Raw genomic sequence first — 21,662 nt, forward strand, 5'->3', positions numbered from 1 at the left:
ACATGCAAATTAATAAGATCAGAAATGAAAAGGGGGACATAACCACAGACACAGTGGAAATTCAGAGAATCATTAGATCTTACTACGAAAATTTATATGCCACAAAGTTGGAAAATGTAAATGAACACCTGATTTTTGACAAGGGAGCTAAAGCTATACAATGGAAGAAAGATAGCATCTTTAACAAATGGTGCTGGCATAACTGGATGTCAACCTGTAGAAGAATGAAAATAGATCCATATCTATCACCATGCACAAAACTCAGGTCCAAATGGATAAAAGACATCAACATTAATCCGACCACTTTGAACCTGATAGAAGAGAAAGTGGGAAGTAGTCTACAAGATATAGGCACAGGAGACCACTTCCTAAGCAGAACCCCAGGAGCGCAGACAATAAGAGAAACAATAAATAAATGGGACCTACTGAAACTGAGAAGCTTCTGTAAAGCAAAGGACACTGTCAGTAAGACAAAAAGGCTACCTTCTGACTGGGAAAAGATCTTCACAAACCCTGCAACAGATAAAGGTCTGATCTCCAAAATATACAAAGAACTCAAGAAACTAGACACTAAAACTCTAATTAACCCAATTAAAAAATGGGGTACTGAACTGAACAGAGAATTCACAACAGATGAACTTCGAAGGGCTAAAAAGCACTTAAGGTCATGCTCAACCTCCTTAGCGATCAGGGAAATGCAAATCAAAACAACTTTGAGATATCATCTTACACCTGTCAGAATAGCCAAACTCAAAAACACCAATGATAGCCTATGCTGGAGAGGATGTGGAATGAGGGGAACACTCATCCATTGTTGGTGGGAATGCAAACTTGTGCAGCCACTGTGGAAATCAGTGTGGCGGTTTCTCAGGAAACTGGGAGTCAACCTCCCTCAGGACCCAGCAATTCCACTCTTGGGAATATACCCTAGAGATTCCCTAACATACTACAAAAGCATTTGTTCTACTATGTTCATAGCAGCACTATTTGTAATAGCCAGAACCTGGAAACAGCCTAGGTGCCCCTCAATAGAAGAATGGTTAAAAAAGGTGTGGAACATATACACATTAGAGTTTTACTCAGCGGTAAAAAACAATGACATCTTGAATTTTGCATGCAAATGGATGGACATAGAAAACGCTTTACTGAGTGAGGTAAGCCAGACCCAAAAAGAGGAACATGGTATGTATTCACTCATAAGTGGATTCTGACCATAATTAAAGGTCTTTGAGCCTATTATTCGTGATCCTAGAGAAGCTAAATAAGAAGATGAACCTGATGAAGATTATTTAGCTATCCGCCAGGAGGTAGGAAATAGACAAGAGTCCCAGGTAACCTCGGGTGCATTGGGGGGTGGGAGGGTTGTCAGAAAGGGAGAGGGTTAGAGAGAAGGGAGTAGGGGAGGATTGGGGAAAGATCGGGGGACTGGGATGGGGGGGAGGTAGGAAGGATGGATATGGGATCAGGCAAGTATATACCTCAACTAAGGGAATCATTTTAGGGTTTACAAGAGACTTGATTGTAAAGGGGATCCCCGGTCCAAGGAGAGATCCCCAGATGGTTCTCTGGACAGAGGAGAGGGTGCCTGAACTGGCCTTGGCCCACAACCATATTGATGAATATTTTGCATGTCACCATAGAACCCTCATCTGGAGATGGATGGAGATGGAGGCGGAGAACCACGTTGGAACACTGGACCTAGCTCCCTAGGTCCAAATAAGAGGCAGAAGGAAAGAGAACGTGAGCAAAGAAGGCAAGGGCAGAGGAAACCTCCATCCGACGTTGGATGGCGATACAGATGGAGACCCATATTGGAACACCGAACTGAGCACTCCACGGTCCAAATGAGGAACAGAAAGATGAAGAAAATAAAAAAAGTAATCAGGACTGCGAGGGATGTGAGCACCCACTGATACAAGGGAACTGATATAATGAGAGTTCACCAAGGCCTGTTGGACTGGGACTGAACGAGGTTGTGATCCAACCAGATTCTCTGAATGTGGCTGGCCCGGAGCCTTTTTGAAAAGCCATTGACAATGACACTGGGACTTGCTTCCTCTGCATATACTGGATTTTTCGCTCCAGTCTGTTTGGACTCTCACCTTTTCTGGACCTGGAGGGAGGGGGGAGGAACTTGAACTTCCCACAGGGCAGGAAACCCTGACTGCTCTAGGGGATGGAGAGGGAGGAGGAGAGGGAGTGGGGGGAGTGGGAGGGTGTTGGGAGGAGGGGCTGAAATGGAAACTTTTATAATTTAATAAAAAGAAAAAAAAAGAAAAAATAAAAAAAGACTTAACTTTCTAATAATTAAATACACTAATTTGATTACCAGCAGACTTAAGATATATTATTATTATTAGTAGCAGTATTAATCTGTGAGTTTTATTCACATATATAGTGTATTTTAAGGAAATTCACCCCAATTCCCTTCCACACAAATAAACTCTGATCAACTCCACCATTTTCCCTTTCCAAGTTTATATGCTGGTCTTGGAAAAAAAAACTAAAAGAAAAACCAATAAACAGTAATTACTTAGTGTTGCCTCCATGTGCATGCCCATCTACTAAAGCATATGTAGCCTCTCAGGGACCACAACTCTGGAGAAAACTTCATTTTTCACACTCCCAAGAGCCATAAATTACCTCCTCAGAAGGGGTGATGGTGGCACATAACGTTAATTGCAGCACTCGAAAGCAGAGACAGGTGGATCTCAGAGAGTTCAGTGCAAGCTCGGTCTACAGTACAAATTCCAGGACAGGCTCCAAAGTTTTAAAGAAACCCTGTCTCAAAGCCCAAAACCAAAGAGTCATTCTTAATGGTCCTTCTGGCATCCATGTTTAGATTTTGGTCAAAATGATAGTGGTAATTAAAGAGGTGGTCGATTTTAAATCAACAGATATCATCACTCTGCATATGTGTGTTTGGGGCTGTATTTTAAAATGTGTTGTGTAATGAGGAAATATGGAATGTTTACAGTTTTACAAGTTATTGTGCATAATATTTTAATATAAATATTATGTGATCCTATAGCTAAAATTCTAATGTGTCAATCACCAGGTACTGATATCATAGGAAAGAGAACTTTATGATCATAAGAAAAATTTAAATTTATTGCATCTTTGAGTGTTAACTAAGTACATTTTCACATCTTTGAACTCCTAATCAAAACATCTTTGTGGTAAATGGCCAAATAAATTAAAGCATTATTTGGGAATACATTTCCAGTTTTCATCCTCTTAATAAATATACACTAGGTACAATAAATTCATATGACTTTACATTTTTACTTATGTAGTGTGAGATATGCAAAATTAGTTCTTTTCTTATGTTCCTCACTCTTTCTGTTATCATTATGATGCTTATGTCTCAGGGATCACCTTCCACATATTATTGATTTTAATTTTTCCAGCCTTTGTTGAAAGCAAAGTAGAAAGTAAAGAGAAGGAAAAATTGAATGTCCTGAAAGTAGGTTACTAGCAAATTTGAAAGTGTAGCAAATGTACACATTACATTAGAAGTGCTCAGAGGAACAAAATTTCCATTAATCTCTATCTTTGTATGCTAACATTTGAAAATTACATTTTTTTCTTTTCATAAATGACTATTTTCTCTAAAAAATATAATACTTAAGGGTCTTTGTGCACTATTAAAATTTATTGATTTCACAGTGATTCATATTCTCACATTTGATTGTAGCTTGGTGACTTCTACTTAACTCTTTGTTATCCTTTGTCACTATTTTCTTCATGGTGATTTAGTCCTGGTAGGTCTCTTTCTCTACCAGAGAATAACCACACAGTGGAATCCTAAAGCATTTGTGAAACATAGACAAAACTCATCAGTGATAGAGTCCCTGTGTAGTTCTATAGAAGACAAACTAGTATCTTAGCTTGAAAAGTACATTCATTTACAGTTACTATAGATTTGCAGTGAGATGGATAAAAATGGATATAGAATGTTTATTGATTAATAATTACAGTGGATGTTTTATTATAAGGCAGTCATCATTCATTCTTCATTTCTTGGGAAATAAAGAACTAGAGAATATATAATAATGTGATCCAAATTCTCTAGCATTAGGTAAATTACATTATCATTAGATGAAGTTCCAATTAATTTGATCTGGGATGTCAACTATCATTGGAACTTCCAGATACATCTACAGATTCAATAGCCATGAAGATTTATCACTTTCCAGAAAAGATAAAGCTGTAAAAGGAAGTGGCATGGGCATGTTATTCACTTTTCAGCTGCCAGAGTGTCCTTCTGCTCCTCTTTAAATAACATGGCTTGAGGGCTTCAGTCCCCTGACTCCAGACTCTCTGGGAAGGACATAAACACAAATTTCACTTAACAGATAAGCAGTTTCTCCTGCTGTCACTGGGAACAGAATCCCTGGAAAATACCACTTAACAACCTGACTGGTGGACAGTGATTCCAGAAGACAGCTCTTGTGTGAAAAGCGAAGCCGGCTTAGGCTGACAAGCTGTTATTCATGGTTTTGAGATGTTTCAATAGCTTTGTGAAACTGGTGACCTTGAACTAGTAATCTGATCGTGTGCTTCAAGTTCAAAGAAAAGGAACTCAAGTGGAACTGAAGTGACTGGATGGGTTATTGAGGCAGCAACTGGTAGGCCAGTACTCAAAAGGGCAAGACTGAAAAAAAATAGGGTTTCCTTTTATTATATCTTGTTTCTTCAGAAATAAAAAAAAGCCCAATAGCATCTTACTGTTATTGAAACTCCATAATTGCACAGACTTAGGTTTCTTGACATGAAATTATAAGTGAATCATTTCCTCATAACCAAGTGAGTTTATGTTGAGTTACATGCTTCAAAATATCCAACAGTAGAATTTCAGAAGGAAGAGCTTTACTTTAAAAGTTTCTGACAGTATAACCCATCTATTTAAAGCCAAGGAAGTAAAATAATCATAAAACAGTGATTATCAGCTGATTAGTCACTTTCTATATTTTGTCTCTCCACAAAGCTGATAATAATAGACAAATTCAGGATAAAATGTTATCATCAAGTCCTGTAATTAGAAAGAAAAAATTACACTGTTTCCCTTAAAGTAGATAAATTACTTGTGTAAACATGTGGAACTACGAGGCATAAAATGAATATACAATTACTCTATACAAGATCATCAAAGGAGAGTAGAAGGGGTTGTTTTTTAGTTATTAGATAGTAATTAAAATCCTCCATGTTCTTAAAATTTTCTACACCTTCCTTCCCCTTTTATCTTAGTAATATTAAGAGCATTTGTTTACAATTCACATGAAATCTTTAGGGCTAGTTCTAATAAGTTTTTTTTGTCCCACCAGCTCCCAAATAATGACACAGAAACTTCTTACAAATTGTGAATGTTCAGCCTATAGTTTAGGCTTGTTACTGTCTAGATCTTACAGCAAAGCAACCCATAATATTATTATTGGGGGCTAACACATGTTCTATCCTGTGACTATTACCTCTATCTCATTATTTGTGTTTGACTCATTCCATATCCAGCTGGCTTCTTGGCTTCTCTTCTTGTCAGAGTCCTCTAATGCCTCCTATATCTACTACCAAGCTCTTTATTAAAACATTCAGAAGGCACCTTGACAAAGAGATACTTTCAGAGTATACAAAAATATTATACCACAATATTACCCCCTTTTGTCTAAATGTAAAGGAAAGGGTTTAGCTCCAAAAAGTAAGACTATATAAAATAGTCGAAACTGCATATTTAGTTGCTGGTACATTATATTGGGGCCAAATTAATGTGATGTTTGGTATCACAGTCTTCTTAGAAATGCAAAATAAATGATTACTTTGTCAACATTTGTATACTTTATTCATTTATTATCTTTCATTTATTTCATTTATTTCATTTCATTTATTATCAGGTAACAATTATATTGGAGAAATCAAAACAATGATACTTTTTCAGAAACTTGAGAGTACCTACAGGCCCTACTGTGACATACCAGTACTGTTTTCTCCAGCTAAAACAGTACAATTTAGACTCATGTTTAACACAAACAGCCCTCACTTTGAGGATTCTGAAACAATGATTTTTAAGGACTACTATTAAAACACATAATACAAGGCTCTAAGCAACAAGACTCAAAATTGAAAAAGCATAACTTTATCACTGTTAATAATTGCTTTAAGTATAAACTTTACTACTTGTTCCCCAGTCCACGAATCTCTCCTTTATAAATTCTCATCACACTTGATCTCATGGCCCATTTCTTTCAATGTCTAAAGGTTATTGATCTTGAGTCTTTTGGTTTCTATTTTGCTTCCTGTGGTAAAACTAGTGGGATTTTAAATATTTTTTTCTCTCCATAGAAAGTGTGTGTGTGTGTGTGTGTGTGTGTGTGTGTTTGTGTATGTGAAAGAGTGAGTGAGAGATAAAGATAGAGATACAGAGAGAGAGAGAGTAGAGGAGGAATAAAACTGAGAAAAAGGGTAATTGCTAAGAAATATTAGTAATGATTTAAAAAGGTAATAATGGATGGAGGATCAGAAAGGGTTTCTACACCAGTTTAAGAATAACATTCAAGCATTTAACTATGTTTAATTTAGCTCTTCAGCTTCCTAGTTAAGAAATAATGACTGAAGGCTTCATATTCTATAAAAACCTCAAGAATGCTCTTCAAGAGAAGCATTTTTTCCTAGAAGATGCCTTTGGTCTGACATTATAAAATTGCTTCGAAACTGCATATTTAGTTGCTGGTACATTATATTGGGGCCAAATTAATGTGATGTTTGGTATCACAGTTTTCTTAGAAATGCAAAATAAATGATTACTTTGTCAACATTTGTATACTTTATTCATTTATTATCTTTCTTTTATTTTCCTCTTCTTCTCTCTATTTTAAAGAGCCAGGAAAGTTGACTTTATAGGTCACCTTGTGAGTTTCTCTGTTGCAACCACATGACCCACACAGAGTAAAAGGAGCCCTATAAAAAAGTAAACAAATGAACAACACCCAATAAAACTTTATGGAGTCTGAAATGTACCTTTGAATAACACAAATAAAATCCAACCATGAATTTGGATCATTTAAAATGATTTCCACGCATTATAATCTATGAAACACTGTCCACAAACCATGCAAAAATAACTAGCTACATTTGGCCTTCAGGCCATAGAGTTTAACAACTTCTACCTAAAAAATACTCATCAAATTAGGGGAAAAGGAAGAATGTAGCAAAGCCTGGCTAATGAAATAAAATGTAGACTTGTTATGTGTAGAAAGATTGAGATTCAGACAGCAATGTGCATATTCAACGTCATTGACCAACCGACATACATGCTGCAGCCACAGTGTTCACTCACCCCACCTCTCTAATAGCTTTCCTGTCTGCTTCCCCATGACTAATATTTCCATGCACTATTGTATATTTTGTTTGTGGTTGATGCTTTTTGTCTAGTTTAAGCCACAATACAAGAAAATGTTTCCACGGTTCCCACCAGAATCAGTAAGAATGATTCTGTTTGGTGCTCCGCATCCGTTAGTAAGAGTGATTCTGCATGGCTATGGTGGCCCATGCCTTTAATCTCAGTACTTGGGAGGCAGGGACAAGCAGAACTGTATGAGTTTGAGGTCAGTCTAGTCTACAGGAGCTAGTTCTAGAACAGGCTTCGAAGCTACAGAGAAACCCTGTCTTGAAAACAATAAAAAAAGTGATGCTGATTGGTCCTCAGCAACTATTTCAGCAAAATGTCTTGCTCAGAAAGCAACATGCTCTGAGAACTATACACATGTGGGAAGAATGTGAACAATCAGAAGAGGAATAAATGTCAGTGTCAACTGAGTCAGTTGGATCTCTGTGTGTTAAAGTCCTAACTGGTCAACATAGTGAGTTCCAAGACAGCCAGGACTGTTTCACAGAGAAACCCTGTCTCGAAATCCAAAAACACCCAACCAAACAAAAATTTGGTATTCCCTTTTTATTTGTTTACTTATTTGATTGTTTTCTGTGTGTATATGTATGTATATGCCAGTGTAAAGGAGGAGGTCAGTGGGAAGATTAAGGGAATCAGGTTTCTTTGCAACATGTAAGCTTTGGACATTGAGCAGAAGCTGCCAGCCTTGGAAATAATCACCTTTACCTGCTAAGCCTTCTAGTTGACTCAAGACTGTGTTCCTTGATTTGAAAAGAAAATTTTGGCAACATTATCAGAAATTCATATTTATTATTTGACACATAAGCATCTATAAAATAATTTTAATCAGAGAGACAAAATTTAATTGGAAATATTGAAGTCATGAGTATGTTAAAATATTTTAATATATCACCATTAATACTACTCTTAATCAGCATTTGTTTTTCTGGTGTTCTTGATTTACATTTCCTAAAGTATCTAAAAAAGATAGATGATAATATAATTCAAATTATACTTATGAGAAATGCCAATATGTAGAAAATTATTTTGCTATAATGTTTCCAAGGATGAAATCCCTCTAACGTTTCTGGAATATGTAAAATATTAGGCACTCAGAGTTTTAGAATGTGTTGAAGAGAAGATGGATCTTAAAGTCAATATGTAGCTAGCAGTTAATAAAATGCTAAAATGCTCAATTAGTGAAAAACCTTAATTTTTATAATAAACATATTTGCATGTACTAAATAAATATCAACATATAAATCTATGTATTTATTTTTCAACTCCTCCATTTTTATGTTTGTATGTATTGGGAGGGTATGCATGCACCATGGAATGCTGTGAATGTCAGCAGGTATCCTGTGGGAATCAGTTCTCACCTTCCTCCAGGCAGATTTTAGGAAATGAACTCAGATCCTCACCTTGGCTGCAAGTGCCTTAATCTGCTAAAGAATCTTGCTAGTCCTGTACCTACATTTAAAAAGTTGTGCAGTGTAGTCTGTTTTTATTCATCATTTGTGGATGACGCAAAAGAAAATACATTTTAATAGTCCCCATTCTTGAGAGAAGGGAGGTGCTAGTGATTATGTCAAGAACCTCGAGCTTGTTAGGCAAGGTCCTGCCACTGATTTGGATCTAAAACTTTATGCTCTGATTTAAACAATACATATAAAGCAAAAGGATAGTGAAAGGTGCAATTACAGTCTTCACGACATAGGTCATGGAGCTTTTTAGAACTTAAACATTTTTAATTCTTGTCTCATATGCTTACAAAAGACAACTGGAGTATGACCTTACTCTCATCACATAACCCTCTGTGTGTGTGGTGTGTGTGTGTGTGTGTGTGTGTGTGTGCACATACAGGTACAATTGCTGTTTGGTGTAACTGAGTGAATAAATATCAGTATTTACTTGAATGTTTATGAGTAAATTTTTCTCTTCATTTCAACTATATCTATTAATGTGTGTACATCTATACAAATAGTGTATATTTATATTTCTTAATAATACCAAATGTTGCGTGTTCCTAAAAGCATTCTTACAAGCCAAGAGCCAAGACAATTTGAATGACAAATAGGATGCATACAATTTTGTGATCTTTGACAACAAGTTTAAAGCTTATCCTATAATATTAGTTTATAAAAAATATTTTAGTCATAAAATTTAAAAGGATGTACAAATTCTTAATCAGTATTCGACAAAACTAGGCAAATACCTAATAGGTTTAGTAATATTTAGGATTAATGACAATGGCACAATTTATGACTTAATTGAACATTGGTGTAGTTTCTAAACTGTAGAAATTTTTCATATAATTTTATATTTTACTACTTCTGTAATCTCTGTCTTACATAGTGGTGGTATATGAATATAAGTACATGTATGTGGAGGGAATGCTTGTGTGTGTCCAGAGGTCAAAGACCAGGATCTTAAGCAATGTCCATTCACATAACAATAATAATAATAATAATAATAATAATAGTAATAATAATAATACTTATATCTGTTCACATTCATATATTACTAATTATGTATAATTAATATATACATTGTATATTATATTTGATAGTAATAATATAATGTATAAGAATCAGAATATTTCTCTGAGTCTAGGGTTCATTATTACAGCTAGATGAGCAGGAAAAGTCTCCAGATGCTCCAATCTCCTCCCATTTTGATGATGGGGTTGCAGGTATGTACTACAATACCCAGGTTTTTATAGTGTATCTTTAGGACATAGCTGTGCTAGTCTTTGGATGTATAGAGAGAAACACTGATGGTAGAGTGACCCAATGAGCTTTGGGAGTAATGGAACAGCTCCTAGGGTGATGATGATGGCACTGGTTTCTGAGCTGTGTGCATTTGTCAAAATTCATATACATAAACGTAATTGGTTCATTTCACCAAAGATAAATATATGCAAACTCTGTACATGGTTATCATAATCTAGTTAGTAATACACATGCTGGCCAGGTGGTGGTGTTGCACACCTTTAATCCCAGCACTCAGGAGGCAGAGGCAGGCAGTTCTCTGTGAGTTCAAGACCAGCCTGATCTACAAGAGCTAGTTCCAGCACAGGCACCAAAAACTACAGAGAAACTCTGTCTCTAAAATCCAATAATAATAATAATAACAATAATAATAATAACAATAATAATAATACACATGCTGATGTAGTGGTGGAAAAGTGCATTAAGGTTTACAAAGAAGGTTGGCATGGCTCTAAATCTTCCAAAGTCTCCACATCCGAATAAAGAACCTATAATGTAAGCCTGTTCATGGTCTACAAAGACTTAACTATTACTTCAAAATACCATTACTCAAAGCACAAGGAACTGAACATAAACATGGACACATACAGACACACAATCACACACACAAAAGAAAATCAGCAAGCAACAGGTTTACCCTCCTATGCTTTTAGGTATTGCCAATACCAGTCATAGCACATAAACTGAATATGTGAAACATAAGCAGACTTGCACGTCTGTATTATGTGCCACTGGATTCAATCAATTACAGATATAGCCTATTAGAAAACAACAAAAATAGTCACAAGTATATTGAAGATGTATTAATGCTTTCCTTTTTTCTTTCTTAAATATCACATTTGAACTATAATTTACATAGCTTTTTATAAACAATTAGGCACCATAAGTAATCTAACTGTGATTTAAATTATGTAGGAGGAAGTTTGATGATGATAGTCAATACTATGATAATTTATTGAAAGGACTGAGGTGCCCTTCATTTAATTTTGCAGAGGTCAATGATGAATCACTTACAAATACAAAGGACTACATATAGTTAAATAGTAATAAATATCATGAAGGGAACAAGGAAATAAAGTAAGATCCTGAAAATTTATCATATATCTGAAAATAAATCAAAGAGTTCCAGGTAGGAACTGCTGCCACGGAAGTCTCTGCCTCTAAGTATGACTCAAACTATAATGTCAGCTATAGCAGAAGAGACTACAAAGCTTTGGGATAAATAATTGGTTAGGTTGATTGTTTTTTGATTTGTTTTTCTTTTTGTTTCGTTTTGTTTTCCAAACGGACACAAATAAAAATGACATCATACTGAAAAGGCCAAGGTTTCCATGAAACAAACTGTAGAAAAATAGACGCATGACTGTTTTCTGTTTTCCTTGGAGGAAAGGTCTGTGCACAGAGGCCAAGCAATGAGGCCTCCCAGAACTTTGCCAGAGGCCTCTCAGCTGACTTCTGACCTGGGTGACCCAAGGGCCGTGCAGAGCTTACAGAGAAGTAGGTCCTAAGATTCAGATCCCCTAGGAAAGGCAAGAAGGGTGAGGCTGCTTGTGAACTCTACATATTTCTTATTTCTTAATATTAGTTGAGACAGAAATGAAGGCAGAAATTTAGCAATGATGCTAAATTTAGTTTTAGCTATATTTCTAAGGCATGTTTCACTCTTAGAAGCAAACGGAACCACTTCCAGAAAAGAATTTAATGAGCACTCTGTACTGCTAAGGAAGAGAGGCCAGGTTTAATTATTGAATGCAAAATTGGAGGACAGCACTTACATGCAATAAATGTTTCTCTCAAAGTACCCGATTCTTGTTTAGAAAGTGAGATTCATTTTAACAGTCTGCAAAAGAAAATGCATTCTAAATGCAGGAACTTAATGTTTTTCCAAGCCTCAGCTTATGTTCTTATACAATATTCATCATTATTTCAGAATTTGTTATGCTTGTTATGAAACCGACTACATTCTAACAACAAATATCTAAGACATTAAAAGTTGTTCCTTTCCAAATAAAGAAAATGGCAGCATCGTCCTATACACTGTTTCTGTTTATCTTGGTATTATATGGTATAGCCAGGGAAACAAAATACAAACAAATTAGAAAAGGAGGAACTCATACATTGCTTCTTATTGTGTGAACTTGATTAAATACATTAAATCTTTCAAACAGTCTGGACCTGATGGTGTATCCCTTTATTTAAGCAGAAGCAAGTGGATCACTGATGGTTTCAGGCCAGTCTGGTCTACATAATGAGACTATACCTCAAAAAGAAATTAAAAACAAACTGTGTCCAATAACATCCCTCAAAGAGAAAATATATAAATAAAGGGTCTTGTGGGCTAGAGATACTGGCTTAGTGGTTAGGAGCATTTGTTGCTTCTTCAGAAAGCCTAGGTTCAATTCACAGCAATCACATGGCATATCACACTGCCTGTAACTCCAGTGCTAGGAGATCCATTGCCTCTTCTATATCTACATCAGGCAGTGTAAGTACACAGACACATTAAGGAAAAGATTCACACAAACAAAAATAAAAATAATTAAATGAGAATTAAAAGTCCAAGATCTTAGGAGCATTATTATGCAATTATTTCTAATATATACGATCATTTTCAGAATAAAATACTATATAATTTATTGATATAAGTCTGCATATAGTTTCCAGAAGGAAATTAATCCATATGCTATAGAAGCCCTGCTTTCCCATACATTGAATTTCCAAGTAGAATCCCCCAACAGAAAGGGATATAAATGATGTAAAAAATTAGTGATTACATTATTTATAAAAATATGAGTACTGGTAAACTGCTTAAATGTCCTTTAAAAGTTTAATAAAATAAAAAAAACTTAGTAGAGAAAATTAAAAGTACTGAATAAAAGTGGTATAAATAACTTAAATTCTAAATATGTATATATCTATTTATTTATTATCAGTCTGAAGATGATGAAAATATATATGCATTCCTATAAAAATATAGGTATACAGTTTAAGTTTGGTGTATGACTACATGTATACATTCATAAAGTGTGGAACAGTAAAAATGATGTTTTTATGCCTTTGAAATCATACTAGATTTTTTGTCTTTAAAATATATGCTATAATAGTTTATTTTTATGAGGTTTTCATAATTAGAGTGAAATTAATGTTATTTTAAGACTGGAAAAATGGAAAAATGTAGTACTATTCCTATGATTTCTATGATGTTAGAAATAATATGTCAATATGTACATGAAAATATACCTAATAAAGCATTTTTGAAAAAAAAATCTATCAAATCTTATTAACATCTTACATATTTACACATATATTTAAGACAGTGATGGTATTATACTTCACTCAAAGTAGTTATTATTTTACCTTTAAGTCAAACATTTAAAACTATTTTCAAAATTTCTATATGATTTCTGATTGATGTCTTTCAAGACCATGATTGAGATACCCACTGAAACAGCTTACCTGAGCTAATGGGAGCCCAGCAATTCTGGCCTGACTGCCAGGGAACCAGCATAGGACTAAACGAGGCCCTCTGCATGTGGTGACTGAAAGATGTATGACTGGGGCCAACTGAGGGGCCACTGGCAGTGAGACAAGGATTTATCCCTACTGCTTGATCTGACTTTTGGAAACCATTTTCTTTGGAGGGATACCTTGCTCATCCTGGATATATCGGGGAGGGCCTTGGTCCTGCTGCAAAACAATGTGCTAGACTTTGGTGACTTCCCATGGGAAACCTTACCCTCTCTGTGGAGAGAATGAGGGTTTGAAGGGGGAAGGTGGAGGGAGCATGAGGAGGGGAGGGAGTGGGAATATTGACTGGTACATAGAATAAGAAAAGATAATTTTTTAAAAAGGAAATCAATTAATGCATTAAGAAAGAAAATGTAGGAAGTTAACTCACAATTTACTGATAGATTTTTAAATTGTATTTGTTTTTCGTTGATGGTAAGAGTATTTAAATATTTCTGAATAATTATTTCCCTTTTAAAAACTGTTTAATATTATAGTCATCTTATACTTTTCAGAATTGATATATATGAATAAATATATTTGTATGTAAGTAGTTTAAAGCATGATAAAATTATTTGACTCTTAAAGTTATACCTTTCAAGATTTTCAGTGACAACACTATAATTACAAATGCTTTCTCTTTGCGATCTTTAAAGTTAAATATGTGGCAGTTAACCAAATCAAAACTCAAAGATTGTTTTTATTTCATAATTTCAGACCAGCCTCTCTTGGCTCTGCCACATAAAACATGAGGATAAAACAAACTTAGTTGCATCATAGAATCTGGAAGACAGAGTAGAGAAGGTCGGCACACATTCATCAAACAAACACACCAACGCATTCATCAAAGGTTTCCCTCAGTAACTTTATCTCCTTACTTTATCTACATTACTAATCATTCTATCTGTTAATAAAAACATCTTTTAGGAATACAACTTGAAACCAAAGATCAGTGGAAACTTTATATTCCAAACATATCACTTTTCAGGGATGTATTTCAGTCATAACCCTTGTTAAAAATGAATAAATACCTCCATTTAGTCTTTAGCACAAGCAACAAAGCACTTGTGTGGCACACTATAGACTTTATGCATTATTTTATTACTTTATTTTGGATTTTTATTCTTGTATGATATTTTAATTTGCTTTGTAGTCTCTCAGGCATCTTCATGTGCATATGAAAGTCACTTTCATGAACAACTTCTTACATTTGACACTTCCTATATAAACTTCACTATTATTTCACAGAATCTTTATAAACTAATAAGCTTATAAACAGTCCAGAGTTACTAGTCAATCTGCCTTAATCATATAATATAAGAAAGGCCATCCTGGTTACTGTTAAGGTAACTTCATTACTAGTAAATACACATATACACATTTTGGAATACTTTGCATTGTTAGTTTAGTGTTTTTCCTTTCACCATTCTCATTTTACAGAATTAGAATAACGTGTTGAGATATTATGGCTTCTGTATTTTAAGTGACAACAAGGATTTGAACAGGTATCTCTCTCTGATTTTAATGATGGTTTTTTAGAAGAATATCACCTCCTTAAAAATACACACACACACACATACACACACACATATGAGGTTGTACCATTAGAAAAGTATATTATATGAAGCAAATATTCTCTTTCTATTCCAAAGAAAAAGTAAGTCATTACCTGGCATCTTTTCATTAGAGCTAAAAGAATAACTCAGAATGTAAATATTTGCATTTCATTTTTTATAATCATCTAGGCTTAGTTATTAGGCATTACGTTCACTATATTTACATTTCTCATGTTGTAATATTAATTTAAAGATTTTCTTTAAATATTTTATCATAGATAAAGTTGTAAGATCTTTAAGACAGTAATTATAGTCACTATATACACAAGATAAAACCAGTTCCTTCTTCAAAACCTGGCTTGCACAAAAAATGTATACCTGATGTGCACCATTTTTAAATGGAGTTATACCTGATAACTAACTGAGAAAGTGGGAAATTGCAACATTTGACTTTTAACAATATCTGTATAACACCTATCAGGGCTGTGACAGTAGCTTGACAAACTCCATTAGCTATAATCTGAATCCTGTCAGTTAAGGATGTAAGAAAAAAGCCAGTAAAACAGCCATGCTTAGATGATACAAATTAAATGTAGCATACAAAACAACCAAGGTAAAAATCTTTAAATGAGCCATAAAAAGCAAATTTTGAGCTTTTATATTTAAGAATTTGATCTCTCATTCTATTACTTTATCTGTTTTTCTTTCATTTATTACTTTTGCCAAGTTAACTTTCAATAAAAGCAGACACAAAGTACAAAAAAAAGTTCTTTTTATTCTCTCATATATTACATCCCAACAGCAGTTTTCCCTAACTTTGCTTTACAACTTCTGCTTTCCCCCCAGATCTACTCCTTCATTCTTTTTAAGAAAAGAAATTGCAGGCCTTACAGGGATATCAACCGAACATGGAATAGCAAGTTGCAATAAGACTAGGCACAAACCCTCATGCTAAGGCGAGATAAGGGTACCCAATAGGAGAAAAAGTGCCCATAACAGGTAAAACAGGAAGAGACACCCTGCTACTCTCACAAGATCACCAAGCTACATAACCATAACAGATATGCAGGGACCTATTTCAAAGTCATACCAGGCCTGTGATCCACGATGAGCCCTGCTTAGTTGATTCTGTACGTTGTGTTCTTGTGGTGACCTTGACCCCTCTTTTTCAAACAATCCTCCCTTGCTCTCTTCTGAGGGGTTCCACTGACTCTGCCTAATGTTTGGTTCTGGGCATCTGCATCAGCTCCTATGAATTGCTAGATGGAGACTCTCTGATGACAACTGGACAGGTAGAACAATGAAATCCAACTGAAGACCCAGATATATGTCCATACTTATGCCCACTTAATTTTTATGAAGAAATCAGACATACACAATGGGGGAAATGACCTTTTAAATAAATGGAGTTCGTCTAGATGTCAGCATATAGAAGAAAGCGAGTAGATCCTTGTCTCTCACCTTGCACAAAACTCAAGTCCAGGTGGATCAGAGACCTCAACATAAAACCAGACATACTGAATCTAATACAAGAGAAATTGGTGAATAGTCTGGAATGGTGCAGGAGAATTGTCTGTATTCTGTCAATCATGTTTTAAATAAAAGCTGATTGGCCAGGCAGGAAGTGTAGGTGGGAAAACCCGACAGGAAGTGGAAATGATGCAAGGAGAGCAGGAGAATTCTGGGGAGGAGGAACTTGCTTCCTCCCACTCCTGCCCAGACCACCGAAGCAGTAGGATGTAAGCTGCCCCACTGAAAAAGGTACTGAGCCACATGGCTAAAATAGATCAAAATAATGGGTTAATTAAGATTTGAGAGTTAGCTAGTAAGTAGCCTGACCTAATGGGCCAATCAACATTATAACTTAAGGAGATCTATGTGTGATTTTTTTTCCTCTGGGGCTAAATAGCTGGGGGGACGAGTGGAACAGAAAACCCCAAACAAACAAACAGCCCCCTCCATGTTACACTGGAATGCATTGGCACAGGAGAAAACTTACTAAACATAACACAGATAGTACAAGCATTAAGAGCAATCAATAAATGGGACCTCATGAAACTTCTGTAAGGCAAAGACACTATCAAATAGACCAAAGAACATGCTGGGAATAGATAAAATTTTTAACTAAGTCCACAAAAGACAGAAAGCTAATATTCAAGATATATCATGAACTCAAGAAGCTAGACATCAACAAACCAAACAATACAATTTAAAAAGGGGCTTGCAGTATAATCAGAAAATTCCCAACAGAGAAATCCCAAATGACTGAGAAAACCTTAAAGGAATGTTCAACATCTTTAGCCATCAGGTAAATGATTTCAAAACTTTTTTGAGATTCCACCGTACACATGACAGAATGGTTATAATCCAAAACACAAGTGAAAGTTCATGATGTTAAGGATGTGGAGCAAAGGAAACACTCCTCCATTGCTCATAGGAGTACAAACTCAAATAACCACTATGGAAATCAATATATTATTTCCTTAGATAATTGAAAATTGCAAGTACCAAGTATACTACTCTAAGTTATATATTCAAATGACTTGTGGCAAAAATATCTGCCACAAGAATATTTGCTCAATTATGTTAATAACAACCTTATTAATAATAGCCAGAACTTGGAAATAACCTAGATATCCTTCAACAGAAGGAAATATAATTAGAGAAAATGTGGTACCTTTATGTAATGGAGTACTAGTCAACTGTTATAAACAATAACATCATGAAGTTACACACAAATCGATGGAACTAGAAAATTCATCCTTAGTGTGGTAACCCAAAACCAGAAAGACAAACATTATATGTACTAATTTATAAGTGGATATTAGCTATTAAGTAAAGAATAATCATGTTGCAATACACTGTCCTAAGGAAGTTAAATAACACAGAGAGCTCAAGTGGTGTATGCATGGATCTCTCAAAGGAAACAGAATACATTCTGCAAGTAAACTGGGGGTAGGTGGAGATCGGAAGAGGAGAGATCAGGCAGGGAAAAGGTAGAGGGACAGAGTATTGGGAAATATGACAGAAATTTGGGGGCATTTGTGGGATAACATAGAAACCTAGTGCAATGAAAACTCCATGGAAGCTATGAGAAAGACTCCTAGTAAGAGGAGATACAGAGAGTGAACTCCCTCCCCATGTTCTATAACCAGGAAAGTCATCCAGCTGTGGACAGGGACATTAACTCAACCACAAAACACTCGACCTACTCCTGCCTTCAAGATGTGATGGGGTAATGGTGGCACAACCAATGACTGGTCCATGGAGAGGGAGCCCATGTCTTACACTGCATGGACATTCAGGAACCCGAGGTGGGATAGCCCAGAGGTCCGTGATAGAACCAAACATGACTCTCTCTCTCTCTCTCTCACTCTCTCTCTCGTGCATGAAAACGCACACGCGCACACAAACACACACACACACACACACACACACACACACACACACACACACACACACATAAACCAATCAATGGAATTTTTCGTAATGATATGCTGCCTTACTTATAGATCAGTGCCTTGAACAAAAATCTTAACTATTTACAGATAGCAAGTACTTATAAGGTATAGATAACACTTTACACAGCCGAAGCAGATTATAAACCATAGAAATTTCTCTAGGAATGTCTTGCTTGGTCTTTAGCATGATTTCCAGGAATTTTCTCTTATACAAAATAGAAATTCTTTTATTTTTTTTCTGTATTCACTACCTGTAACTCCTCTATGACTAAAGTATAAGACTCCTTAAACATCTTATCAAATAACTTTTCCATCCAATGTTTTAGTAGCAAATGTTTTGTGACACTCTTATATTTTCACTGTCTGTCTGTCTCTCACACACATATTCCTTTTAGTGAAAAGAGGTTTGTCCTCACAAAATATATCCTAATTGTCTTTTCTCCAAGCTCTGATCCTCAAAGTTCCTTCCCGCATTTCTCACCACCCAGATCCACTGCCAGCTCTGTGCATGCTACCCTCAGTATTTGTGAACCCATAAGAGCTTTAATCATGTTTTTCAGAGACCTTGTTTTCATGGTATGTATCCCCACCCTCTCTGCCTGTTACATGCTTCTGTCTCCTCTCATAATGGCAGAGCAAGGCAATGATCTATGAGTATAGCAGAAAGTAATGACATATTATTGAATCATTTTTTGCTATATTTTGTTATTTTTACAACAGTATATTTTGGTACTACCCTAGGTCCTTGGGTCATCTGGTGTCAGGTTCTCAATCACCAAAACTGTGTCAGGTATGGATTACAATTATAGGAATGGTTCTTAAGTCAAATCAATTATTACTGAGTTGGTACCACAGCTTTGTGCCACCAATGCTTTAGCATGTCATTCAGGAAAGACAACATTGTCAGTCAGAGGGTTGGTTGTGGCTGGCTTATCATTTCTCTTTCGGAAGTGTACAGGGTTCCTGTGATAAAGATGCTACCATGGCCAAACAAGAGTAATCATTTCTGAATGTTTGTTACTAATTATAAAAGTAGAGAAAATAAAGATCTACAGGAAATTTTAATATCTATAGTTAGAAGAACTACTTTCTGGATAGAAAAATTACATTCTCACTCACCGTACTCGCTATTCTCATATATTTTATTCTCTAGCAACTACATTACGGCAACTACATTACGTCACCGTATCTCATAATTACAGCACTAACGACTATATAGAAATCAGGAAATTAAAATAGAATACTATAACTTGTATCAAAGTAAATATTTGCTTGAATTTTATGATTATATCAGTATTGGACTGAATATCATAAAAATTCCAAGGAGAACACCGCACTGTCGTTAAGTATTCGGCAGAAATTCATCAAATAGTACCATATATAAAACATGTAGATATTCAAACTAGTATCTACTTGCCCTTTTTAGGAAAATATCATGATATTTTGGTAATATTTATTAATTATTTATGTTTAAAACATTTGTTTTAGGAAAAATAATGCCCTCTGCAGATTTACAACTGTGACTCATCAGACATTGGTATTTTACATGTGGAATAAAGCATTTTTCAAGAAGTGGCATTCATTCAGCAGAGCATACATGATGCCTTGTATCTGTCTGTAGTGTGTGTGTGTGTGTGTGTCTGTGTGTGTGTCTGTGTGTGAACATTTCTGTGTGCATCAGAGCGTCAATGGACACAAGTGTGCATGTGCATATGTGCTTTGTGTGTAAGCTAAAGCAGTAAAGAGATTTATTCATTTTTTCAAAACCTATAAAACAAATTTTTACATGCACCTATTGTTTTTTAATCAAGAAATATGTAGACACAGAATAAAGTTCATAATTTAAGAATTCCACTATCAATATACTAATTTGTGTCATTTTCAGTCTTCAGTGTGAGACTCTCAGTTCCTCAAAGGAAAGAGCTGCTTCATTCTGCACTCCCAGAACATCTATCCTCTCACGCTGTATTTCTTTGTCATAAAATTGAAGTATCATTCCAATATATTCAGCACATAACTCCTATTTTCCAAGAAGATGTTTGAAATCCAGCTTTTATTTCATAAATGATGAACCAAAATTAATATAATATGTAAAGGATTATAAGTAGCAACTGCAGACTGCAAAAAGAGTTTAATGCTTCCCTTAATTTTTGTATCACTTTTAACAAAGCAGAGTGTGTATATTGTTAGTTTATGCAAATTGCATTATTCAAATTCAGTCATGGTACGAAGAACAGTTGTGGGTTGATCTAGAATCACATACCTTTGTTATTGTCCATTCCCCCCACTGCATATAGAGTTCCAACTGTAGATTTTCTGGGCTTAGTTCTTGGGCTTTGCATTAAAGTTCTTCTTTCTGGCAACAGATGGTATTTCATTGCTTCCAGAATCAGCTTTTGGCATTCCAAATCATTCTTAAATAGTGCATGGTTTTCAAGGTCAGCAAGTATCTGTAAATAATGTACAGACAGTGTTAAGACTGCTTCCTAAATTGTTGAGTATATGTTCTACATATTGACATTGAAGGGTCAGTCCTTGTCATTTCTCTTACCTTTGGATGACAATAAATTAATGACTTACCATGTATTAAAAATTATAAACAAAAAAACACAAATATATATCTTTCCTTTCGTATTTTTCCTTGGAAATGTAGACACTTGATCCAAATAGCGAATGTGGACTTGCCTTATGTTAATGATTTGACTCGTTATATAAATTCATCAATCCAGTTTTGATATATGTGGAAAAGGTCATTTATACTGAAATTGACATTAAAGTGAGTTTTAACTAATTTTGATGGATTAAATTTAGTTTAAAATAATTCTGTGTTCTTATTTTTATTGAAATGCAAAGATAATTCCAAGCAAATATTTTAATAAATATAAGATGAATTTGTTGAGTTTTAATCTTTAAAAGTTGTATATTAATGGCATTAGTACTTTCCTGGGTAAAATTACCTTAACAGTATAGGATAATCAAAATATAT

The 21,662-nt window shown here is 35.1% G+C and overlaps 1 protein-coding gene across 1 annotated transcript in view; it reads right to left on the minus strand.

Moving 5' to 3' along the window:
• Window positions 1-21,662, minus strand: part of Klhl1 (kelch like family member 1) — a 336,046-nt gene that overhangs the window by 83,711 nt on the left and 230,673 nt on the right. The window contains exon 6 of the mRNA XM_048421935.3: window positions 20,940-21,126. Within this exon, the coding sequence (XP_048277892.1) occupies window positions 20,940-21,126 (187 nt within the window). The remainder of the gene's footprint in view (window positions 1-20,939; window positions 21,127-21,662) is intronic.

This window comes from Myodes glareolus, chromosome 12, assembly GCF_982192425.1.
Source record: "Myodes glareolus chromosome 12, mMyoGla1.1, whole genome shotgun sequence".
Classification (NCBI taxonomy): Eukaryota; Metazoa; Chordata; class Mammalia; order Rodentia; family Cricetidae; genus Myodes; species Myodes glareolus.